At 45.0% G+C, this 26325-nt stretch overlaps 1 protein-coding gene and 1 long non-coding RNA gene across 23 annotated transcripts in view; one reads left to right on the plus strand and one right to left on the minus strand.

Annotated features, from left to right (window-relative positions):
• Rbms3 (RNA binding motif, single stranded interacting protein 3) overlaps positions 1 to 26325 on the minus strand; it is a 786929-nt gene that overhangs the window by 684006 nt on the left and 76598 nt on the right. For 3 of the 17 annotated variants that reach the window (XM_063266124.1, XM_063266122.1, XM_006244039.5), the window contains exon 1: positions 871 to 5519. The exons of 8 other annotated variants lie outside the window; for them this stretch is intronic. In XM_063266124.1, coding sequence (XP_063122194.1) covers positions 871 to 945 — 75 coding nt within the window. In that variant the 5' untranslated portion in view covers positions 946 to 5519. Of the gene's footprint in view, positions 1 to 870; positions 5524 to 26325 lie in introns of those variants that run through there. 6 more of the 17 variants (XM_063266128.1, XM_063266125.1, XM_063266126.1 and 3 more) reach the window with 6 other exon arrangements.
• Positions 1876 to 25226, plus strand: LOC102550774 (uncharacterized). Of its 6 annotated transcripts, XR_010054507.1 has the most exons (6): positions 1876 to 2012; positions 11990 to 12481; positions 12895 to 13039; positions 19978 to 20074; positions 20732 to 20864; positions 22084 to 25226. It is a non-coding gene; the product is annotated as an uncharacterized LOC102550774 (long non-coding RNA). The 6 variants fall into 6 exon arrangements; XR_010054506.1 differs by lacking the exon at positions 20732 to 20864 and having other exon boundaries at positions 12566 to 13039; XR_005488699.2 differs by lacking the exon at positions 20732 to 20864 and having other exon boundaries at positions 12857 to 13039.

Genomic DNA, 26325 nt, shown 5'->3' on the forward strand with positions numbered 1-26325 from the left:
CTTCATGATTTAACTGCAGGATAAAAGTTCAGGGTCGGCACTGCCCCCTGCTCAGTTTTGTGGGTTTGCCTCTGGGGCCCCTAATGATCACTTAAGCACATGCTCATACAAAGCCCAAAGTCTTTAACCAATTCAAGTCCAATTATTATCAGTTACATTCCAAGCCTTTTTTTTTTTCAGACCCAGACTTCCTAGTAGTAACTGACAGGGTGGGGGGTGGGGGCCAGTCTAAAAGTAAAAACCGTGGGTGCTAAGCTTCCAGTTCTTTTAGCCCCTGGAGCATCTCCGTCATCCTTCACACAAAATAAAGACAGTCCAAACAAAACAACATGCTCAACAAACTCCGAAAAGACTTTCCTGGGTGCCCTGGAACCTCCTGGTGATCTTCTTTCCTACTGCACTAAGCCGTGAAAAGTTTAAGTGGCCCCCACCCCAGAGTGTTTTCTGCAAGGAAGGGGGAAAGGAAGGGAGGGGTGTTACCCCAATCTTTGAGATTCACACACAAAGAACAGCTCACTAGAAAAGCTCCTGAAACAATATTCTTGTCCCTGAGAACGTCTGCTGGGACCCCCTTTCTAAAAAATCCCTGCTCACCTGCAAAAGACTTCAACCATCTCAACAGCATATCTGCGGCTAAATAACAAAAGAACACTCCATTGAAAGTCCCCGTCTTTAAAGAGAAAGCTACACTCCGGGGCTTCCTCTCTCTTCTTCCTCTGGCTTGTTAACTCCATTCCTACTGTTAGTAATTTGAAAGAGGTCGGCCGAGGGGATGGGGGCGAGGGTGAGGGAAGGGTCCGTTTGCCATGCTCGCTCCGGAGGAGCGCCAGGCACCACGCTGTCTTCTGAAACCCGCGGGTCCAGCCATACCTTGGTTTGGAGGTACTGAGGATAGTAGTACGTGTACTGGGGGTACATTTGTGGCTGATCCAGGCGTTTGCCCATGTAGCTGGGATCTTTATCTCCGAGGCAGGAAACTGAGTAACAGGGTATATGAGCCTCCAGGCAGGCGAGCTTCTTTCTCTTAATCCACTGTCCCCGGCAGTCCGGGTGACTGCCGAGGCTCTGAGACTCCAGCACTCACTAGTTCCAACACCGTGAGGAATTTAAAACAACCAAAAAAAAAAAAAAAAAAAAAACCCAAAGCAAAGCAAAACAAAAGAACCAAAAGAAAAGAGAAAAAGAAAACAAAAACCAAAAATACCCCAAAGAGATGGGGGTTGAGATCCGTAGCGAAACCCCCAGACTGCTTCCCCAGTTTTTGCCTGCCTGGTTCCTCCCAGCTGCCCGGTCCAGTCCGGATGAAGCAGTTTGCTCTGTAACCAGCCTGTCTCTAGTGGTGTCAATCGCAGGCGCTTGTGAAGGCGAAGGAGGAGAAAAAAAAGAGAAAAAAAAAATCCTTTAGCACAACTCGGAATCCTTGCAGTTACAGCTCTCCGTCTCTCCCGTGTCTCTTTCCCACCACGGAAAAAAAATAAATTTTAATAAAAAGAAAAGAAAAGAAACAATGGGCAAACAGAAAAAGAAAGGAAAGGAAAAAACTGGGAAAAGAAGAAAAAGAAAAAGAAAAAAATAAAGAAAAGAAAAAGAAACCCGTGCAGGCTTAGTTGCTGCTGTCTGGTTCCCAGAGTGACATGGTGTGTTCCGGCTGGCCTTGCCCCTCTCTCACTCACTTCCCCTCCTTCCAGCCAGTGGGTGGAACTGAGAGTCTCTCCAGGGAGCCCGGCACGCAGTCCAGAGGCTGCGGTATTTCCTCCAAGGGGAAAAAAAAGAAGAAGAAAAAGAAAAAGAAGAAAATGGAAAGGGAGGAAGGAAAGAGGCTGCCACCTCTCCACTAGCTATCTGGAAAAGCACAGTGAGCAGAGTCTGCAGCCGAGCCGCGGGTGGAACCGAACCCCAGCCTGTCCGCGAAGTGCCTGGGTGGGGCATGGCCCAGCCCTCCCTGCCCCGCTCAGACCGAGCTCTCAAGCTCCGAAGCTGCCTTCTCCTCTCCAATCGCCAAGTTCCCAGAGGTGAGGCATGGCATTGCTGAACAAAACAGACCCTGCCCTGCGAGGGGAGCATGGGGAAAGGAGAAGTGTGTGTGTGTGTGTGTGTGTGTGTGTGTGTGTGTGTGTGTGTGTGTGTGTACACATCCATGCCAACCTTTCTAGTTAAGTGGGGAGAAAATTGTAGTCAAGGTTTTTCCAAAATCTGTTAACACATTAAAAGCCAGATGAACCCAGAACCTGAAGATGAAACCAGGGATGCTCTGGAGGATGCTCAAAAGAGGAGAAAAAGTGGAAAAGTGGGGATTCTCAGCTGGGTACCTCTGGGTACAAGGGGGTTGACTTAACTATCACAAATAATTGTTTTGTGGCCTTATCCATCTCTTAAAAATAAAATAAAAGTGATCCTTACTTTTATTTGCTTATTGGAGAATAAAATCTCTCTCTCTCTCTCTCTCTCTCTCTCTCTCTCTCTCTCTCTCTCTCTCTCCTTTCGTGGCTTTGTAAGTATTGCAAAAAAAATTGAACAAAAACTCATAATTACTTGTCAGAATCCCCCCCACCCCCAGTAATAATATTCTGACATGTCGATCAGCTGCTACATTATAATACAGATTGTTTCAGAGAAGATACATTTCCTTAAAGGGTTTCTCTGCAAGGCGGCGGCAAGGCTAAAATTAGCTGTGCCAGCTGTGCTTTGCTGGGAGTGCTCACGCATGCCCGGAGCGTGGGCAGCCAGCCTCTGTGCCTCTCCACTCCCCCAAGTCTGCTGAACACTCCAGCCGTCCTTTCAGATAAAAGACTCCAGGTACAAAGGCAGTTTCCTCACACGGAGGGAGGGAGAATTGAAATGCAATATGCAGGATGCCACCTCTGAGTAAGTCCTGCCCCTCATGGGGTAACAGCCTGGGTTCCTGGGCTCCAGGAAGCTGAGTTCTGAAATCTGTCTACCAACAGAAAGACAAGGACACAGGGAAATCGGGTTTTATGCCTATTCTCTCTCTCTCTCTCTCTCTCTCTCTCTCTCTCTCTCTCTCTCTCTCCCTCTGTGTGTGTGTGTCTGTCTGTCTGTCTGTCTGTCTGTCTCTGTTTTCTTTTTTAAAAGACAGCAGGCTCTCAGATACCCCAAGCTGCTCTTGAACTTGTATAAAACAGGATGACTTTGACTTCTGATCCTCCTGCCTTTGATTCCCCCAGTACTGGGCTCACAGGCATGAATTAATGTCCCAGGTTCCCGTGGGCACTGGCTGTTTAACCCAGGGCCCTGCCCATGCTAGCAAGCACTCTACTAACACAGCTATCTCTTGGTGACAAGAATGGGAACTTGAGTTGGAGGGTAGGCGTGGGAAACCTGAGGGCAGTGTCTTTGAAGCAAATCAAGCCAGTCTCACCCGTGCTCTAAAGGGGAAATTCTGGACCTCAGTTATCCCATCCACAAAATGGTCAAAGGACAGCAACAGAACCAGGCACAAAATCGAAACTAATCGCAAAGTCTTCTGGCCACATCTCCCTGCTCAGTGAAGCCCAGAGAGCTTGAGAGCTTGTCAAGACTCTAGGAATCTCACTGGTCCTTTCTGCTCGGAATCTGATTATAAATTCCACTCTTCACACTTCATGGTCCAGCTCTGAGTCGCACTGAGCTGAGGTCATGTTGGTAATGTGATCACCGAGCTCACACCTGGTTTTCTCTGTCAGCATGCCTATTGAAGCAGCTTTCCTTAAACCCTGGCTTCCCAAGGTGTAGTTGGTTTTCCCTGAGAGAAGACTCACAGGGATGCATTCTAAACTCAGAAGGGCGAGCCACATCCCCTATAGCCCTAAGAACTAGCATGGCGCCAGACACATGTTTGGAACACGCTTGAAGAACAAAACATTCTGAACCTAACAAACAATTGCCCCTCAGCTCATGGCGAGTGTTGGAGCATTTCCATTCTTTTGAAAGCCATCTGAAAAGTCACGCGTATTTATTGTATGTTGCACGTACGTATGTGTGTAGAGGTCAGGATACAGGCTCTGAGAGAGTTAGTTGGTTGTCTCTGCTCTAATGGGTAAGGTCTTTTGCTGAGATTGAACTCAGAGGGTCAGCCATGATGACAGTCACCATTAACCACTAAGCCATGTAACTATAGTCCATCTATTTCACTCTTTATCATGGCCTATTGACCCGGGTACAGGGAGTACAGAGACGCAGAGGTCAAGACCTGGTTCTTCTTTCACAGCAGAAAACCCAGTGAGGGGTATACACCAGAGAATAAATATGTGAGGTCAGAGGCCAGGAGTTGCTTGGTGTTGTGAGGAAACGTATAGCAAAGGGAGACATGGGCGTTGGGGTTTAGCTTAAAAAGCATCTCTAAGGAATTGCTCTCCTGGGGTTGGGGATTTAGCTCAGTGGTAGAGCGCTTGCCTAGTAAGCGCAAGGCCCTGGGTTTGGTTCTCAGCTCCGAAAAAAAAAAAAAAAAGAAAAAAAATTGCTCTCCTAAAAGGAGCCTTGAGGTATGAACCCAGTGCTGGGTTCTGGTGCTACTGGAGTGTTTAGTGCTCAAAGCCTTGGCTGGAGACCCTGTTCCTGCCTACCTCCTGGGCAGACTCCACGTGCCTCATTCCCCATTCTTCAGATGTTGCTCTCCACCTCCTGTAGTTCCTGAGGATCAGTTAAGATAAATGCCTGAAGAATCCGGGGATACCTTGAACACGCCATACATGTTCCACTAGATGCCAGCCTGAATCCTGAGGGTGGGGCGGAAGCAAGCCAACTAGAGGAGTCAGCAGACACAGGAAGCTTTCTGTATCTCAAGAGTGTGCTTTACCGCAGCCCAGAGGCTACCATGAAGCCATCAAGGGACAAAGATCTCAAGACAGGGGTGGAGGGGAGATTTCCAGCTAAGTCACCCTAGGTTTGAGGGGATGATTAATAGTGTCAACTTGACAGGACCTAGAATCACTTAGGAGATTATAAACCTCTAGGCATGTTTGTGAGGGACTCTTGAGTTAAAAAGACCCAAGCGAAACCTGGGTGTTGCCACGCCATTAGCTGGGCTCCTGGACTGAAGGAAAAAGGAGTGTGAGCTAGGTAGCAGTGGCCGTCTCTCTCCTCTGCTTCCTGACCGTGGACACTACATGATAACGAGCCTCCTTTTCCTGCCCTGATGCCTTCTTGCCATGATAGCGTGTAGCCTCTAACTGTGAGTAAAATAGACTCTTCCTTCTTTGAGCTGTCCTTGTCAGTTCTTTAGTGACAGCTAGGAGGAAAATCGCCAAACTTGGAACGGGATTGATGCGGACCGCTAAGCTGCTAACGGAGACTGTTGCAGTGGGATCCCATCCGAATCTTGCAACCCGAGAGTCAGGCACCTGCTTTAGGGCACTGTCATCCCACGTGACCCACCGGGCACCTTCACATCGGGCAGGGCAGCTTCCCAAGGCCCCTTCAGCAGTTCCGATGGAGGACATTGGTGTTCACCTTGAAACAACTGGCTCTGGAGATTCCCTGATGGAAACATTGTCTTAATGACAAACAAAAGGCTAAAAAAAAAAGTTAACTCCCCACTCAGAGCAATAGCCCACTTATATGTAAGATCCCCGGTGTGAACGGATGCTATCAACAATTTCTACACAGATTGCTACCTTGCAAATGGCTTCTCTGTTTCATTGGATTATTGGAATGTTCTGGGCATCTGTGGCCACTAGCCTCAGAATCCTCATTGCACACTTAAGGCTTTCCTGAAATTATATCAAGTGCATTATAAGTGTTGCAAAACCCAAGTTGTCCCTTACACTGCTTTCTCTGTGGAAATAATAGTACCCTTCCATTTAAATGGTTAAGTGGAAGCAGGAGGCAGCCGGTTTGAGTAGCTGTCTAAGTTAGAAGTCTTCTGCGCCATGGTTGCCAACTGACCAAATTCCAAGGTGGCAAAGAACCTCGGAGGGCAGGGTTGCTCCCAGGTTCACGAGATGTTCAGTGTGGCAAGAGAGGGCCCCACCAAAGACAAACTCTGACTTCAAAAACGGCCACATACAGGTGGAGTAGTAGGGGTGCTGGAATGAATGTCTGAGGAGCAGAGGCAGACAGACACCCATGGCTTGTCTTCACGCTGTCCTCCTGAAGAAAACCCACGTCCTCCTGTGGAGTGACATATTACCCTTTAATTATACAGACTGTGATGGCTAAGTTTCACTGTCACTCTGACCGAATTTAGAGTCACTGAGAACAGCTCTAGGCTTGTGCGTGACAGGGCCTCTAGATTAGGTTAACAGAGATATGAAGACCAGCCCTGAATGTGTCCATGCCATTTCATGAGATAGGCTCTAGGGCTGGACAAAAATGAAAAGTATAACTAAACACCAGCACCGCACCATCTGTCTCTTTCTCCCCCTCTGCTCCTGACTATGAACAGCATGTGACCCAGCTGCCTCACGCTCTCTCTGCCCTGCCTTCCCCTCCACAGTGGATGGTATTCTCAAATCCAGATCCAAAATAAAACATCCTTCCCTAAGTTGTTTTTGTCAGATATTCTGTCAAAGCGACAAGACTGGTAATAAATACGTAGAATTGGTCAAAGGAAATGGCAGAGCAAACAGACAAGTCATAAAGTCAAGAAGGGCATTAACCTATCATCAAGAAGGGCATGAGTGATGCTGGGTCATCCTTTTATTTATAGAGATTTGTTTATTTTATTGTATGGGTCTGTGTGTGTTTGCATGTGTGTGTGCAGGTGGTGTGTGTGCATGTGTGTGTGTGTGTGTCTGTGTGTGTGTGTGTTCATGTGCATCATATGTGTGCAGTGCCTAAAGAGGCCAAAAGAGGGCAGCAGATCCCCTGGGATTAGAATTGTGAGGTAATGTGTGAGTGAGTTGTGGGAACTGAGCCTTGGTTCTCCGCAGAGTAACCGTGTTCTTAACTGTTGAGCCATCTTCCCACCAATGAACATTGTTAACTGGAACAAGGTTATTACTAAATAATCCAGGACACCGAAATAAATATTATCCACCTGGTCTTCAAATAGACCTCATGACTCTGTATCTGGCAAACTTCAGACATTCACAAGTGACTCTTTTTTTTCTTTTTCATGTCTAAGAAACAACTTGAAGTACATTGTCAACTGGATCTCATATCTGCTCCAACTTTTCCTGCAGTGCACACTTGATCACAGTTAAGAGCATCTCCGGAAGGTCATGCATAGCTCACATCTGTGATCCTTGTAGAATGCCTTCTCTTCTAGCCTCTGTCTCTCTACTTAGTGCACTTAACACTGGGGGGTACACACCCAGCTCTCCTTTATGCACACCCAGCTCTCCCTGCTGCACACCCAGCTCTCCTTGATGTTACAATTACCAAGGCTTGAGCTTCCCTGCATCATTGAATACAGCAGCCCTGTCCTCTGACCAACAGTGGATGGTTACACAGGATGCCCAGTGTCTTGAGCCCAAGCTTCCAGCTTCTGGTGTCTGCTGCTTGTTCCCGGTAGAAGCCTACACCAGTGTAATCAAAAGGACACATCCCAGAAGGCTGAGGAGAGCAGCTTTGGAAGGCAGCCCAGAATAACCACTGACTGGTCACAAAGAAAATCAAACCACCAGGCAGATGAGATGGTCCAGCAGGTATTGCTGCTGGCTGCCAACCGTGATGACCCATACTGGAGAAGGAGACAACCACGTCCTATGAGTAGTGACTTCTACACATGTGTCCCTTAAGCGGATACATGCAATAGAATCTCTATCATGTTATACTGTTGAAGAAGGTTGTTACCGAGGAATACTCACACTACCACGGGCGAGCAGTACCTTTACAGGGTTACATGGTTTATGCACATCTTTTGCTATTGTTCTTATTTGGGTGTGTCTTCCTTTCACCTCTAAGCTCCACAGACAGGAAATCCGGGTACCTTCTTCTCTTTATCCTCCCAAGCACAATAGTTTCTGAGATTCAACAACATGTTTATCAAGGGAAGCGATGAGCAAAGAAAGGAGGAGGAAGAAAAGAAAGAGGATGAAAAGACACAGAGAAGGAAGAGGAGGAGGAAGAGGGAGAGGAGAATGAAAAGACAGTGAAGGAAAAGGAGGGAGAAGAAGAGGAGGAGGAAAAGAAGCAGAGGAGAAAGGAGAAGAGAAAGTGAAGGAGGAGGAGGAAGCAGAGGTAAGAGGAGGAAGCAGAGGAAGAAGAAGAAGAGAAGAGGAAGCAGGAGAAGAGGAAGAGGAGGAAGAGGAGGAAAAGAAGCAGGAGAAGGAAGAAGGAGAAAGTGGAGGAGGAGGAAGCAGAGGGAGAAGTAGAAGAGAAGAGGAAGCAGAAGAGGAAGAAGAGGAAGAAGAGAAAGAGGAGGAAGAGGAAGAGAAAGAGGAGGAAGAGGAGGAAGAGAAAGAGGAGGAAAAGAAGCAGAGAAGGAAGGGGAGGAGAAAGTGGAGGAGGAGGAAACAGAGGGAAAAGAAGGAAGCAGAGGGAGAAGTAGAAGAGAAGAGGAAGCAGAGGGGGAGGAAGAAGAGAAAGAGGAGGAAAAGAAGCAGAGGAGAAGGAAGGGGAGGAGAAAGTGGAGGAGGAGAAAACAGAGGGAAAAGTAGAAGAGAAGAGGAAGCAGAGGGGGGGGAAGAAGACGGCAGAGATAGCTGGATGTTCTGCCATGTGGGGAACCATTTTCTCAAAGAAACATTGGCATTTTTTTAATGGTTTTTAGCTTCTGGTTGCCAATAGCTGAACAGGTTTGGTCACTACAGCTAGATTTAATTTGGTTGGGTTGCTTTTTAACCCGGGGGTGGGGGTTGGGAGGGCAGACTGAGAGACGTTCATACTAAAGGACTACTATGTGGAATTGCCAGATAAAATACAGGCTCTCTGGCAAATTGGAATTTCAGGAAATAGACCACATCTTTAAAGACATGAGTATAACCTCAGTATCAGAGGTGATATGTCCCGGGGACTATCTGGACCATGTTTATAAAGAGGATGCTTAGCAGAGATTCTGATTCAGCTGGGTATTCTGTGTTTTTATTGTCACAGTCTGGGATTTGTACTCCTAGCTGACCCACTGCCATTGGGGACAGGTCTTACAGGGGACAAAGATTTGGTAGAATGCACATTTCAGGATAAGTAGCAATGGTTAATATTTCCAGTTATCTTTACGTTTGAACTGACTCAAACATAACCCCAAGTTCATTTTCCCTAAAGACTCCAGAGACACAACACCCCCCTGACATGAGTCGGAATGGTATTCCCAGAGGTGTGTTATCTTCTAGCTTTAAGCTGATTATTTCCTCTTCATAATAAGGAAATTCTGGGGTCTTTTAAATACAATAAATTGCTATCTGAAACGACTTGTGCAGGCCTCTTCCTTGACATCAGGGAGTTCTGCCCAGTAAGGAAATAGGGAAGAGAGCTTGTTGGATCAAGTGCCTGACGGACAAAATGGAGGACAGGGATTCAGTTTCTAGGGTACGTGTTTCAAACTCAGAGGAACTCACTTGCAATTTCATTACTGGGGAGGCAGAGACAGGTAGAACCTTGGGGATCCCAGGACAGCCATTTTATCCAGTTTCTCAATTTCCAGAATAGTGAGACCATATCTCAAAAGAAATCCAGCGTGTGCTCCCTTCTACACACCCACCCACACACACACACACACACACACACACACACACACACACACACAGGGGGGGAGGGAGAGAGAGAGAGAGACGTGCACACACATGTACACATGTGTGCACATACACCACACACCTGCACACACAGAAGAACATGCAACAAACACAGATGAAAATGATCCAATAGAATAAAAGGGGTGGGGCCAAGTGACCTAAAAGCTGTACCGTGAACAAATGCTGATTGGCAAAACTTGCCCAACCCCGGCTAGCCAGTATGAGGCTCAACCTTCCAAGTGGAGCAGCATCTCCATAATGTCATGGTTCTTGTGCCTAAGTCATGACGTTTGGTGCTCTGAAAGCTCACACATTGCATTTTCCTAACCCTCTGGGTTGCTATTTCTAACGACATCCTCCCTCATCAACCTTAAAGAGTACAGCACATTCCTTTACCATACGGAGTCTGAAGAGCACAGGTCATGGAAAGGCGCCATTTTCTAATTTTTCTTCTTTTCCACCAGCACATGTCGAACCTTGAAAATAGGTGAGCTGATTTGCGCGTTCTGATGGCAGTGGAAAGAATAGAGAAAGCCACAAAGTTCTGCCAAGCAAAACATGGAACTTGTGGTCGAGGAAAGGAATTCCTTCTTGTCTTTGTCTTGAGTTCTTGGCTCACCCCTGTCTGTTCTTTACCCCGTGACCTGCAGTATCTTCCTGGCTCTAGGGAAGATACTTCAGTGTTTAATTTAAAAAAAAAAAAAGCAACAAAATTCCAAAACAAATCAGACAGCACCTTTTCCTGAGGGTCTGACTGTCCAGACAGACTCTCTGGTTAGAGTCTCAGCTTTTCTCATCACAAAGCACGGGGGTTACAGGGTACTTTATGACTCACGTATTACCCAGTGCTATGATCTACTCACTGCTAAACGAAGATGAGCCAGCTTTGTGGGGGGTACGTGAGTTAATTGGCACCCACAGGGCTCACATCAGGAGGAGGAGGAGGACTTCGGTAGTGTGTACGTGTATGCAAACGTGTCAAACGGTGGAACTCATCGGGTGTCCTATTCTGTGGTTCTCCATCATATTCCTTTGAGACAAGGTCTCTCCCTGAACCTGGTACTGGGCTGGTAGGCAGCAAGCCGTGGTGATTCTCTTGTCGCTTACTTTCCAGAGGCAGAGGTGCTACCCCAATGCCTGGCTTTCTGTGGGGGTTCTGGAGATGTGAACTCAGGGTAGCCATCTTCCTGGCTATACATAGCACACGCTTGAATGTCTCTGTAGAATGGATGTAAGTTCAGACTCCCGGCACTCCTGGCAGTCTCTATGCCCATCATTCTCTGCATGCCCAATCCTTCTCCTATTACAGTCCCGAGACATAATTGGTTCTTTTCCTTCAGGAGCTTTGTGACCAACAGTAATGAGAGAGAGACATAAATACACTGACTGTTTGCTAAGACTCATAAATGCTAAGAACACGGACAAAGAACAGTCACTTAGAAAGTCATTGTCCACCTACATGCTCTTTGTTTTTAGCCATTTAACCCTGAAGAGTTTACCCACCTGAAGGAGTTGTGATTCAGGAGGGGCTGTAACTCGGCACCTATTTCATTCCCTACTCGGCTTTCTTTCTTTCAGAAAACCAGCTTCCCCATAAAAACTCGTACAAGGTCTCCTGTTATATAGGGCTAGTAAAACCAGGAGGTAATTAGTCCAAGCTATACCCCTGAACAACAGAAGCACACGTTCTCTCAGTTTGTAGAGCTCTGGATTAATGGGAACTAATTGGTTCTCCATTTTCCTCTGTGAGAGATAAACTCGTAAAGTATCAAGAAAAAAAGAAGGGGCTGGGGATTTAGCTCAGTGGTAGAGTGCTTACCTAGGAAGTGCAAGGCCCTGGGTTCGGTCCCCAGCTCCGAAAAAAAGAACAAAAAAAAAAAAAAAAAAAAAGAAAAGAAAAGGAGTTAAGAAATATGATCAGTAAGTACGTGGAATTGCTCCGGTTGGAATTCAGGAAAGGTGGTCCAGAGTAGGAGTTCAGAGGGTGCCCTTTTGGATGGTCTCTGCTTATCATGGGAGGTTCCTTGGGAAGGTCTGGCCCTGCGTGCTGGAGAAACTAGTGGTCATCTGCTGTCAGATATGGGGTGACGTGGGGGGTGGCTGCTTCCCCTGGAGAGGCATGGCTGCACCCACTTAACTTTACCTCACCCTTTCTAGCCTTTGCAACTTAGGTTCCCTGCACTCTGAATTTGGAGGCAGAGAGGATCCCAGGGAACTACTGTGGCACGTTTGTTGTTGTTGTTGTTTTTTGTTTTGTTTTGTTTCGTTTTAATGCCAACTAAGACTCCTTAGTAGCTTGTGTCTTTCTGTGTCTGGTGGGGAGGAGGGACTGAGAGGGTTTCAGGACTAAAAATATATCCTCCAATAACCATTTACAGGAAGAAGATTGGCGTGTTCTTGCTGTCTTCCTGGGAAGGAACCGGAGTTACAAGGGAACCCAGGGATGTCACTTCTAAAGGCAGTACCTAGCCAGAGAGACATTTAGCCCAGAAGTGCCTCTTCCTTGTTCGTCACACAGGCTGGAGACACTGATGTCTCCATCCCATCAAAGGAAAAGATATATACAGACAGACAGACAGACAGACAGACACACACACACACACACACACACACACACACACGTGCATACCCTCCATATGAAAGGACAAATGTTACCAGGGACAGAGAAAGCTGACAGGGGTCTTATAGTAAAACGGAACCTGGGCTATGTGTGTCTGATACTGCCTTGCCATATGGTGCCTTTTTAAGGCCTGTCCAATCCCAGATTACTTCTGTTTGCCACAAACTGGAAACACTCACCTACTGTCTTGGTAAAGAACTCGAGGTCACTCAGCTGGCAACAAAAGAGCCTATTACAGCCTGGTGAGCAGGTGAGTGTCCTGGGGTCAGCCTGTTTGCTTTGGGAAGACTCTTTTCGTCAGTTTCGATATAACTGATCATCTGTCGCTCCACAGCCTTGCTGAGAGGACCTGATGTGGATATTTAACCTCTTCATCTAGAAACCTTTCTCTCCTCAATGGTCATGGAGGATTGAGCCTCCCAAGGCCTTAATAGTATCCGTGCGAGCTTTACACCAGATGTAGTTTTCCTTTGGCGTCTCAAATGGCTGCCATTTTGGTGACTTCTGGAGCTGAGATGCTGCCTGCTGGCTTCAACAGGGCTGGTGGTCCCTTCCCTAGCATATGGGAAGGGGCCTGCTGACATAGCCCTGGCTTACTTTCCACTTGGGTAATTACATTCTGCAGACTTGCAAGTTTCCCACCAGGTCCATCTTTTGGAACAGAATGCCTTCTCTGTGCTGGGTTGCTGGCCTGCCCTCTGAGATGGGAATGGCCGATGGATTGCATTTCAAGCTGCAGGAAGTGCAGAACCAGGTGCAAACGCTTTCTCCTACCAAGTGCAGCTTCTCGCCTCGGAATGAGCTGTAGGTGAGTTATCATTTCTTCAACAAATGTGAGTAGCTAGCTACCAGAGAAGAGAGAGATACCAGTAAAGCATAAATACAAGCAAGGGGGAGATAAAGAAATCCCCTGTCACTAAAACCAGGCCATTGTATGGTCTCCAGATTTCGGGTTTGACAATGAGGCTAAATAATGTACACATAATAAGTCATCTTTACCCTTCACACACCCAGACGCACACACATGTATACATACAACTACATACAGTATACATATACTCGCATACATGCATGTGCACACTTACACATACATGCACACACATACACAAATACACACAAAATCACACATGTATATGCACACATATACACATAAACACACAAATAGACACATGTGAACACACATCTGAACACAGACATACATATGCACATATACATGTGCTCATGCACTTAAACAGCATATGGACACAAAGTCAGACCTAAACATATGAAAACACATATGTATATATATAAATGTACATATTCACAGACGTACATGCACACTTGTAAACACACAGATACACACACACAAAGGTGTGAACATCTATAATCCCCTCTCTGACTTCTCTGAAACTCTTCCTTTGCAGGAACTAGCTCTTGGATTTGAATGCATTTATCTTCTTTACCAAACTGTTGGCATCTTATAGGAGTCCTAATCATGCCTGTTTCCCAGCATGCAATAGTTACTCAGTAAAGGAGTTGAACTATAGACCACACACTCAACTTCACTCACCTCTCAATTGCCCACTGGAGTAATAGGACTAAGGACTGTTAGTCACAAAATATTCCATAGCACCTCTCTTTAGTCACCTCCATGTAGTCCTCGCTTTGGCTAGAGGACTACAGCTCAAACAAACACTATCCTTTGTTCTAACCTGTTCCTGACCCTCTTCCAGCCAAACCTTCCAGACTATGAGGCAGTTGTGTAAGTCAGATGTGGCAGTGCAAGGCGACACCTGATGGTAGCAGGCAGGTCTCGGTGAACCCGGAACACCACTGCTCCCTACCCAGATATTCTCCCAGTGCATTCAGGACAACGTTTCTAGCAGGAACCTTGACAGCATCCCATCATACCGACTTCCCGTCTTCCGTGTTGCCCATGCCTCACACTTGCTTAGATAACTACATCCCAAGCTGCCCCTATGCACCCAAGTCCTCCTCTCACACTCTGATGGTGCAGGACTCCAAACTCCATCTTCATAGTCACACATGCCGGCCATCCTAATGATGACTCAGGCTTTTTAAAGATTTATTCATTTATTATATGTAAGTACACTGTAGCTGTCTTCAGACACACCAGAAGAGGGCATGAGATCTCACTACAGATGGTTGTGAGCCACCATGTGGTTGTTGGGATTTGAACTCAGGACCTCTGGAAGAGCAGTCAGTGCTCTTAACCGCTGAGCCATCTCTCCAGCCCCTGTATCTCCTTCTATATCATATAACAAACAAGCTGACCCAGGAGAGAACCAGGGCATGTCGGCTGTCAGATAGCATGCTACATTTATGCCAATACCACGGACAGGATAAGACTGTGCCTTGATAATCATGAAATGATAAAAAAGGTTAGTTCTAAATGTTACCTCTAACTGATAATTCCAGAATTATCCCCAGCCTCATCACAGAGGGAAAGGGAATCCAGATTCTGCCTCATTTTGGCCTCTGCGGGTTATCATAAATTAACTCAGAGGCCCCAAGTCCCTGCCTGACTCGAGCTGACTGGAATCCTAATTTGCACCACGCCGCCACCGTTCGCAGTGACACTGCACTGAGTTTCATACTGCCCTGGCCCCTGAGCTGGAAAAGCATTTGTAACGCAGAAGCCGGCACTGTTCATCCTCAGTACCCTGACCTGAGAGGGCCCAGTGAGGACCAGACAGAGTCCATCACAGCTCTCCAATGGAGCTGGTGATTTATGGGCTATGTGCTGCACCACTGTGTAAGAGGAAGGTTGTGAAAGTCTGCCGAACGCTTCCAGAGTCACCCAACACACGCTTATGTTGACTGACCCGCACACTCTTCATTGAGAAGCAGCTCTTTAGCTGTTTAAGGGAGAGAGAGTGCAGAGGGCAGGAAGAGTGGGGAGGGCGCCTCCCAGCGTGCTCCTTACAAGCTAGCTCACCCTTCCTTCTTTCCCTCCTTCTTCCTTTCTTCCCTTCCTCCCTTCCTTCTTCCCTTCCTTATTTGTTTTCTTCTTCCTTTCACTCTTCTTTTCTCCTTTCTTTCATCCTTCCTTCCCTCCTTCCTTCTCTTCCTTCTTCCCTTCTTCTCATCCTTCTTTGCTTCTTCCTTTCATTCTTCTTTTCTCCTTCCTTCCATCCATCCTCCCATCCTCCCTCCTTACCTTCCCTCTCTTCTCTTCTCTCTCCATTCTTCCGTGGGTGCACATTTCACAAGCATGCATGTACCTGCTTGCTTATAGTCTGATGGAGGACATGGAATGAACATGGCTAAGATGGCCTTCTCTTAGTAGCCGGCCACCTCGATTTTGAAGCAGGGTCTCTCACTTTTACCTGGAACTCACCAGATATGCTAGGATGGCTGACCAGTGAGCACGGTAATCCTCCTGTCTCTGCTGCCACACTACTGGGTTTATAAGTGTGCGCCTGGGTCTTTATGTGGGTGCTGGGACTGGGTCCAGTCATTCAGGCTTACACAGCAGCCGCTTTACCCACTTGGGCCATCTGCCTCACTCTTTACAGCACTGGTGATTGTGACGTCTACATGTGGATGGTAGAGCCTTGTGGAGGGCGCCATAAGAGGAAGGTGGTGGACCTGGGGGTCCGTGGGTCACTTTAGAAAACATCTGTGCAATCTTTGAATCATCTTTGAGTTTTATAAAGCTATCAGTTTTTATCTACTTTATACAAAAGCTCTTAAATACAAACTTGTATAAAAGCCAAAAAAGTTCATACATGTAATTCTACTACCCAGAAGTTACTCTATTGGTACTTATCTGCCTCTGTCCCTTCCCTGTGATCTCTGTTTCCTCCTTCCAAAGTATATACATGAAATTTTATGTCTTGTACATTCCTTTCGTATATACTGTAAAAGGTTTCTAAATACCCTTTAACAAGCACACCTAAGATTTAATGATAATAGTTTATGATTCTCTATTGCTAGATTTATAGGGCATTTTTCATCTTATTACAAATGAGTCTGCAACTTAATTTAGAGGTTAAAAAATAGCTACAGATACAGCAAGGAAATACAGGAGATGTTGGTGGTATAGAGATACATATAGACATATAGGCAGTAGATAAGAGAGATACATAGATAGATAGATAGATAGATAGATAGATAGATAGATAGATAGATGATGGTGAGGATGATAGATAGATAGATGATAGATAGTAGGTAGAAAAACAGAAAATAAGTAGAAGATAGATGGATGTCTGATAAGAAAAATGGAAATAGATGATTGATAGATAGATAGATAGATAGATAGATAGATGGATGATGGTGACGATGATAGATAGATAGATGATAGATAGTAGATAGAAAAACAGAAAATAAGTAGAAGATAGATGGATGTCTGATAAGAAAAATGGAAATAGATGATTGATAGATAGATAGATAGATAGATAGATAGATGGATGATGGTGAGGATGATAGATAGATGGATGATAGATAGTAGATAGAAAAACAGAAAATAAGTAGAAGATAGATGGATGTCTGATAAGAAAAATGGAAATAGATGATTGATAGATAGATAGATAGATAGATAGATGGATGGATGATGGTGAGGATGATAGATAGATGGATGATAGATAGTAGATAGAAAAACAGAAAATAAGTAGAAGATAGATGGATGTCTGATAAGAAAAATGGAAATAGATGATAGATAGATAGATAGATAGATAGATAGATAGATAGATAGATAGATAGATGGAAGGTATTTCTTTACAAATGTATTTAGAATTCTTCCCTGACATTCTTTTCTAAAACAAGAGGCCAGTAATTCTGAGTAGGTAGTCTCAGAACCATCCATGAAATCACGACAAGCCTCTCTGGACGTAAGCATGTGTCCTCGTGTCTAGATAGATACAGAAATCTCAGCCACACTTTCCTAATTAGTCACTATCCAAAGGTGTCTCCCTTACCAACCTAGGTTTCTACAAAGACTTTTGTTTTTTATTTATGTATATGCGTGCGTGTGTCAGCATTTGTCATGTATTCGAGGGTGCCCCAGAGCTGAAGATGTAGGTATTCCTGAGCCAACTGATGCGAGTGCTAGGACTATACCTTGGGTCTGCAAAAGTAGCATGTGCACTGAAGACTTAGCCATCTCTCTAACCACTACCTGCATCTTTCAAAACACAAGATCCATTTTCCAGAACCTCCTCATGTTTCAATGAACAAAACAGGTCATATGAAGTTTCCTAAGTTACTCATTGATGAAACAAATAGGGGGCTCACATCCAGCTTTGAATTCGCCTGACATTGCATGTTCTAAGCCTGGGAGAAAGACCACTTTTCAGAGAAAACAGTTGTGTATGGCTGGGAAATGGTGGCTGCTTGGCTCATAGGGAGTGGCACTATTAGGAGGTGTGGCCTTGTTGAAGGAAGTGTGTCACTGTGGGAGTGGGCTTCGAGATCCTCCTCTTAGCTGCTTGCAAGACAGTCTTCCCCTGTTCGCCTGCAGAACAAGATGTAGAACTCTCAGCTTCTCCAGTGCCATGCCTGCCTGGATGCTGCCATGCTTCCTGCCTTGATGATAATGGACTGAATCTCTGAGCTTGTAAGCCAGCCCTAATTAAATGTTGTCCATTATAAGAGTTGCCTTGGTCACGGTGTCTGTTCACAGCAATGGAAACTCTGAGATAAGTGATGTACACTATTGGACAAAATTGTAGATCTCTAGCAAAGTGGGAAGCAAGGAGAAATTCATTTGGTTGGCAAACTACAAGTATCTCTTTTCTAGTTGTTGTTCTGTCACTGTGGTAAAATATACGGTCAAAAAGCAGCTTAGGGAAGAGTCTCTTAGCTCACAATCCCGTCCTACAGTCCATCACTGTGGAGAGTCCTAGAGCAGAAGCTTGAAGCCGCTACTTTTACACTTTATAGTCAAGAGCCAGGAAAGAAATGAAGCATGCTCACTTGTCTTCAGCCACAACTGGACACTTGTGTAGTCCCATCTCTACACCTATATAGTCCAGGATCCCCATCCTAGGGAATGGCGCCACCCATAATAGGATAAAATTTTCTACATCAATTAGACGATGTCACACAGATATGGCCCCACACCAACAATCTAGGCAGTCTCTCATCAAGACTTTCTTCCTGGGTAATTCTAGATTGTGTCAAATTAACAATTAAAATTAACTATCACAAATTCAATAACAAGTGATTCCTTCTTCTTACTTTATCCTTTTCCTTTTCCCTGATAAAATTTTTTTAAAAAGACTTTTTAAAAATTCTGTGTGTGTGTGTCTGTGTGTGTGTCTGTGCGTGTGTGTCTGTGTGTGTGTGTCTGGGTGTGTGTCTGTGTCTGGGTGTGTGTTTGTGTGTTGTGTGGGGGTGTATGCATGTGCCTGTGTGTGTCAGTGTGTGTGTGTCTCTGTGTGTGTGTCTGTATGTGTGTGTGTGTGTGTGTGTGTGTGTGTGTGTATGCATGTGCTCGTGAGTGAGTACACGAGTGCAGGTACCAGCAGAGGCAATGGAGGTGTTGGATCCTCAGGAGCTAGAACTACAGATGGTTGTAAGCCACCGATGCGCTTTCCAAGAGCTGAACTCAGGTCCTCCATAAAGGCAGAATTTACTCTTAACTGCTGACCCATTCCTGCACCCCTTTCCTTTCCATTTTAATGTATCTACCAAATACTTCTAGTTAGTCAACTCTTACCGTGAAACTGGGCAATGCAGTGAAAATAAACGTTACAGTGGTAATCACTGTTATGTCTCCTCTCTGTGTGGAGACCTCTGTGCTTTATGAGGATTTGTGGAAGGTGTAAGTGTATAAGAGACATACGTTAATAAACACTCATGGAGACAGGTCAAGCAACAGCAGTGTAGCTCTGGGGTCTGCCACATATTCTAGCCCCTAACTGCCCCCCCACCCCACTCATTTTCTTGCAGTCACAAGACTATCCGTACAACAGGCCAGCGTCTGTCCATCCTTGTGCCTGTAGCAGCTTTCTTTAGCTACTCACGTGACTGACTTTACATCTCATAAACCTCTGATCACTCTCAGCCTGATTAAAGGGGTTATGCCTCAGTTTACCCTTTATCCTGTGAAACCCACTCTGTCACTTTACTCACAAGGCCATTTTACAAGTCATTCCTTGTGGATTGACCTTCTCCTACAGAGACAAACTCCAGGAGACATGTTTCTATCTTTCTGGTTGCTGGTTCCTCTGAGCAGACTAGGGATTAGATACCTAGGCATTCCACAAAGCTACAGTGAGCTGCTAGGTGGGTGGTGTGGCTTGGATATGGAATGTCTCCCAACAGACTCATATGTTTGCCACTAGGTTCTTAACTTTTGGTGCCATTTGAGAAAGTTATAAATCATTTAAAAAGTAGAGCCTTGGGATTAAGAGATGGCTAGCTGGAGGAAGGCTAGTAGACCTTGAACTGGTAATAGCCTGGCCTGCATCCTTTTCCCTCTCTGCTTCCTGTATGTGGCTGCACTGAGAACAGCCAGCGTGTGTTGTTGTATCTTCTTTGCCATGGTGGACTCTATCCCTCTGAAATGGTAAGCCCTTCTTTCGTTAGAAACCCTTCCTTCCCTAGGTTTGTGTCCCGGTGTGTTGTCATGGTAATGGGGAAATGAAGCCCAGCCGCCATGTTCTTACCTAGCATAGAGAACACCAAAGTCAAGCAGGGCACGTAGCTGTGCACAGGTGGGTCGGCCTGGGTGCTCAATCGCTGACTACCAGGAGGACAAATAAGTCAACAGCATTCTTTGTGTCTTCTATTTTCCTCTAGGCCAAACCTCCACTGTCCAGGATGAACTGTGCCTGTAGCAAGCTGAACAGTGACTGACCCTCTGCTAAAAATTGAAGGCGCGTCCCAGTCTGGGGTGGTGAGTGATTGAGGCACAACATGGAACTTGTAATGTTTTCCTTAATAAAAGGTTTCAGTTGTGATTAAGAGTAATTTTGCACGTCAGAAACGGTTAGCGGAAGTATATCCTAAAACCACAAGGAAATAATCAGATAACAGTAACTTGAGTGTATCTAGTAAGCCTCAGAATTTCAATTTGATGTTATAATTGAACAAGATATACTATACACACTGACATACGCACACCATCCATTCATCATACATGTAAATATACATATTACACACAGACAGACACATATGTCACACACAATGCACACACTTACACATACTTAAACACAAACATATACATACACACATATACATACACACACACACACACACACACACACACACCCTTTTGTAGTATACAATTCACTGTATTGGTTCTATTTCTCTAGAGCACCTTAATACTAAATATAAGCATAAAAAACAAACTCAAGCATAACACTAGACTGACATAGCCCTGTGAATAGGGTACTCAGAACCCTGAAGCTATTTTCTTCTTCTTACTTGCTTACACATTACATGAAGACATGTTTAATTTTCCAGCCAAAATCCAGCACGACCCACCACAGTTTCCACCCTAGTCTGACCCAGAGTTTCATGCACTGCAACTTCTGCGCTCATCTCCTAACAGGCCCTCAGACTTTGCTGCTCGCCTGACCATCCCACCGACTGTTCTCTACACAGACATAAGAACAGCCTTCTTACGACTTAGTCCTTTGCCACTTGTCTGCAGTCCCCCAGCGGATGAACCTCAAGCTGCTTGGGTGAGCTTCTCCGCTGCTTTTCTTGACTCGCCATGGAGCACTGCCTCTTGCTCACCACCCCAGCTACCTCCGCACGGCTTTCCCTCAGCAGAGTCTGTGCCTGCAGTCTCCCTATTCTTCTCTGAAATAGCGTCAGACTCAAGTTTTCATGTGAAATATATCCAGGCATTCCTCAACACCTGTGTGTCCCCACTCTTCCCAGCAGCCTCGGTTTACCTTTCTGTGAGTCACAGAGCACAGTTGTAAGGTGTGAGAGTCTCAAAAGAGAAACAAACTTTCTGACACTGTGCACTGGGAGCACTTGCGTTACATTGCTCTGTAATTACCATTGCCTGTTCTCCTCTGTCATTTATTCTCGTGGCCATTGCTGTTGCTGTCTATTTCTTCCTAGGAGAACATTGGTTTCAGGAAGGCAGGAAAATTCATTGTTTTCACCGCTATCACCTTGGCTCCTAAAGCAAAGGCTTAGTGAGGCTGGGAAGATGGTTCAGTGGATGGTGGCAGTGTAAGTGTGCCAGAGTGTACATGCCCAGTGCACTATGGGAGCAGAGACAGGCTCCCTGGCCTTAGCTGGTTACCTAGACTAGCTGCAAAGACATATCCTGGAGATCGTGCCTTCAGGAGAAAAATAGAGATCAGTCCAGACATTAATCCTTGGCCTTGACATTCATCCGCATACACACGTATGTGCTCAGACACATGTGCCCACACCCATGTGCCCACACATGTTCCCAGACACATGTGCCAAGACACATGTGCCCACACATATGTGTCCACACATGTTCCCAGACACGTGCCTACACACATGTGCCCACATACATATGCCCAAACACATGTGCCCACACACCTTCCCAGATACACGTGCCCACACATATGTGCCCACACACATTCCCAGACACATGTGCCCACACACAAGTGCCCAAACATATGTGTCCCTACACATGTGCCCACACACATGTAAACAGGAATACATGTATGCAGAACACATGCAATATGGCAAAAGCAAAAAGTATTGCTTAACACACAGTCTACACTAACAAGCAAATAATGAATTCAAAGATGCAGCAGAAATGATTTCTTTATTACAAATTATCTGTATGTTCTACTTATTGTTAAAACCATAAAGACATTTAAACAAGGAAAAGCACAGTAGTGTTCATTTGGCTCCTCTTGTTAGCCTGGAAAACAAACTAAATGTCTTTTGTATTTTTAACTACAGAAACACTAGCGATGAAAACGGTCTCTAAACCGTGGCAGAGAAAAAAGAAAGAAAGAAAAGAAAGCAAGCATTGCCAGGCTCTGCTGCTGTCTCCGTGGGTCATTCCCACTCCCAAGGATTTCCGTGTCGGTTCTGATCAATCAGGATGGTGGGAGGTGACCCAGTTTCACAGCATCTGAAGCCATTCCATTTTTCTGTGATACAATTCCATTGTGGGCCAAGCAGAAAGGTCCGGCAGAGAGACGCACACCTTCTCTTAAAATGCCTTCTTCAGAGAAGTTGTTTCTCAGACAGGAGGAAAAAGAAATCTGAAGCATGTGTCCTGGGCTGAAACTCTCCCCTGGTTACCAACCTTCCCGAGCACAAGGTGGGATGGTCTAAGAGTCTGACCTTTCGGGACTAAGAACATGTAGAGCTGAGAAGGAATTCAAACCAGTCTGTTTTTTTAAGCACTGGTGATATAACCTGTGAAACCCACAACACTGTAAAACTGGTAATTTGTAAATTCCTCGGTGGCACAGAAAACTAATCTGGCAAAGAGAAAAACAGTGAATGATATTCACTTTCTCCACAACTCTTTCCTTTGTTTACGATCACAGCAATGCCTTCTTTGATAAGCAACTCAAAAATCAAAGAAAAACCACCAGCCAGAGGAGACAATAAGTCCAGTCAAAAGAGATTTGGGACCTACCTTTAATCCCTAATAATGGTCCAGAAAACCGTTTCCTTCTTGCTTTTATAGTGTCTTCGACAAGTCCAGCGGAGGCACTAGCCGGGCAAGCAATTTTATGCTGGCCTCTTCAGATAGCTTTGTGTAATTTACATTATTTTTAATTTCAGTAATAGTAACTAGCGGGCTCAGGCAATAAGCACTTTTTAACAATGAATAAATAAAGAAACCTCTCATATTTCAATTAAGTAATGGAACGAAATCATAATGAGAATGGCTGTTTCATTTTAGTCGGCTGTTGCCCAAAGAATGTTCATTAGACACGTTGCACTGTTAATATTTGTAATGTTTGCACTAATATAATTCATATTATGGCGTTCACGGTAATATTGGGGAGTTTGGAGAACACTAATCTCTCATAGAGTGAGCCATTGCACCAACACAGAATCCTGTTTTCATTGGACCAACAGGGTCACCCTTGGCTTGAAAAAAATCGTTATTTTTAATCTGCGTGTATTTGTCTGTGTAGGGTGTCTGTGCGCCACAGTGTGCATGCGGAGGTCAGAAGACAGCCTCGGGTATCAGTCCTTGCTTTCAGTCTTGTTGAGGATGGTTCTCCGCCTGGACACTGCAGTGCGTGGCACCTTAGCTGGGCTGTGTCATTCCGGGATTCTCCTGTCTCTGTCTCTCCTCTCGTGTAGGAACACTGGGGCCGTACCACACATGCAACCAAACTCAGCCTTGTGTGGATTCTGGGGATCCAAAGGCTCGCAGAGCAAACACATTACCCACTGACCCCCCTCCCTAACCCTGCCTTTGCCTTCTTAATTCTTGTCGTTTGATAGATGTGAGGGAACGAGGGCTGAGGGTTGAAGAGATGCGGTTGGCCCCGTTTACTTAGACATCTAAAAAAGTTATCCAGCCTCTGCTCTGTTTTTAGGTTATATACCGGAGAATGCAAGGTCATGTGACTAAGGATATATTTAGTTAGGTGGGAGTGTATACATACATCATTCTAGCCAATAATGGTACTGACGAAGCCAACTACTATTTTTTTTCTCAGATTATAACACATAGTGATTATTTATGAAAACCTCCTGTAGCTCTTCTGGATTAAATGCAAGTTTCAGAACATGTGTGTATACTACACAGAGAGTGCTTACTCTGGTTCGAACGCATTTGAAGTTGGTTGTGGCAGTACATACTTTCTATCCTAGCACTATGGATGCTGAGACAGAAGGGTGGCAAGTTCAAGGCGTGTGTGGGACACATAGTGAGACTACATCTTTTTAAAAGTTGCTTATATGGGGCTGGAGTGATGGCTCAGCAATTCAGAGCATTTGTTGATCTTTCAAAGGACCTGAGTTCAGAACCCAGTACCCACAGTGGTTCAGGGCTGTGGTTCCAGGGAATCTGATCTCCCCATCCTGGCCTCAGGGTCACATGTGGTCACATACACACATTCAGGCAAATATGATTTTAAATACATTATTTTAAAGCAATAGTTATTTTTACATGACTCATTGTTTGAATTCATTTCAAAGAGGCAAAATAATGTATGATTATATATAATTTTAATAGCATGAATTCACCCTATCTCTTTGGTCCACAAATATTTATGAATTTTATAATTTCATGCACACTCCTTCCAGTTTGAGACTGTCTGAAAGATGATCCATCCTGTCATTTAAGACATTAAAGCACTGTATGGGGCTGGAGAGATGGCTCATTTGATTAAGAGCACTGACTGCTCTTCCAGAGGTCCTGAGTTCAAATCCCAGCAACCACATAGTGGCTCACAACCATCTGTAATGGGATCCGATGCCCTCTTCAGTGTGTCTAAGACAGCTACAGTGTATTTATATATAATAAATAAATTTTTTAGAAAAAGCACTGTATGTAATTTTATGGGGAGCATTTCCCTTCCTTCCCAGGAGAACCCGAAACGATCACATAGCCTTCCATCAGTGAGCTTGCGTAGAAGAGGGGACCGAATTGTTTACCTCGGACCATGATTATGTTTGATAACATTATACTCTGGCTGGAAGCAGGATAAACACACTTTTGGGCAGACTGTGCACGCATCAGGGAGGTAGTGAGATCTCAAAAAAGGCACTAGCTCCATTTCCTTTTTTTATTCCTGTAGGGTACTCAGATGCCTGCTACAGGTAATGTTCTCCCAAGCCTAGTGGGTCTCCTTTACCAAGCCTGTGTACCCACCTTCTGGGATGGCTTAAAGACCGTAGATACGTAACCCAGCCCCTTGCAGAGCACGATGAACATACCTATAATTCTGTCACTCAGAAGGAGGGGCAAGAGGATCAGGATTCAGTCATTTTTAATTCTATAATGAGATCGAGATGGACTTGGGCTGTATGAGACACTATTTACATACATATACACATATACACATATCGATACACAACCCCTCCCACATGTATACACACACACACACACACACACACACACACACACAACCTCACTAAAAAACACACAGATCTACACCTACACATATACCCTCAAGTGCAGGCATCATACATGTTTGCATGCATGCACATGTGAGCACCCTACCACCACCACCACCACCACCACCACCACCACCACCACCACCACCACCACCACCACTTGTTCCTTCAAAACCACTTTGCCTAGTAGCAGACAAACCTGTGCCACATTTCACTATCAAGGAGCAAGCTGAAGCTAGATTTCTAAGACTCCTTCTTTGCCCAAATCTTTCTTTCCACTCTAGTTGGCTTTCTGGGCTGAATTGTAACGTTCTCATGAGAGCACACCCTCAGCAAGTCGATAACCTAGTGACAGCCCTCTCAGATTCTGCTCACAGGGCAAGCAATCCTACCTGACAAAGGTTTTCTAAAACTTCAGCAAACGTGTTCTTCATGTTTCTATTGGTTTTCACAAGACGTGTGGTAGCATTATTACCTGGAAACTGACCCATTGGAATTTAAAGACACATAGTTATGGGTTCCTTGGTGGGCTTGGAGAAAAGCTGTACATAGAAACAGACAATTATGAATGCTCAAGCTGTACATACATGAGAATGTGAGGAACACTGCCCAGAGACTTGCTGGAGATTTCCTTAACCATGGGAGATTGGCATTCATTTAATAAATGCATGAAGACCATTTATTGGAGAGCTAGGATTTGCATTCAGTCATGAAGATTTGAGCATCTATAGACCGTGGTATTTGTGGGATATCCTGGATCAGTCCCTTAAGATATTAAGGGATGTCATGCACAGACATATTTATAGTCTGTGGTCATTGACGTCATGGAGAAGCAGTCAAACACAAGCAGGAAATGATGTCACATCATTTTTTGTTTGTTTTTTGTTTTTTTTGAGTTTTACATTTTTATTTACTTCCTCAGATTTTTATAAAGCACAGGCTACAGCAAACCTCAAAAGATTAAAAAATAAAAATAGAATGGTTTATTTGAAAGGATGCTAAAAACAGCTTGTGAAGAAGGTACAACCTTGTACTCTCTCCTGTATCCAAAGATGTGTATCGCTTTGCCAGGAATGAGCAGGCTCGACTGTGAGATACAGCGCTATT

This window comes from Rattus norvegicus, chromosome 8, assembly GCF_036323735.1.
Source record: "Rattus norvegicus strain BN/NHsdMcwi chromosome 8, GRCr8, whole genome shotgun sequence".
NCBI classification, from domain to species: domain Eukaryota; kingdom Metazoa; phylum Chordata; class Mammalia; order Rodentia; family Muridae; genus Rattus; species Rattus norvegicus.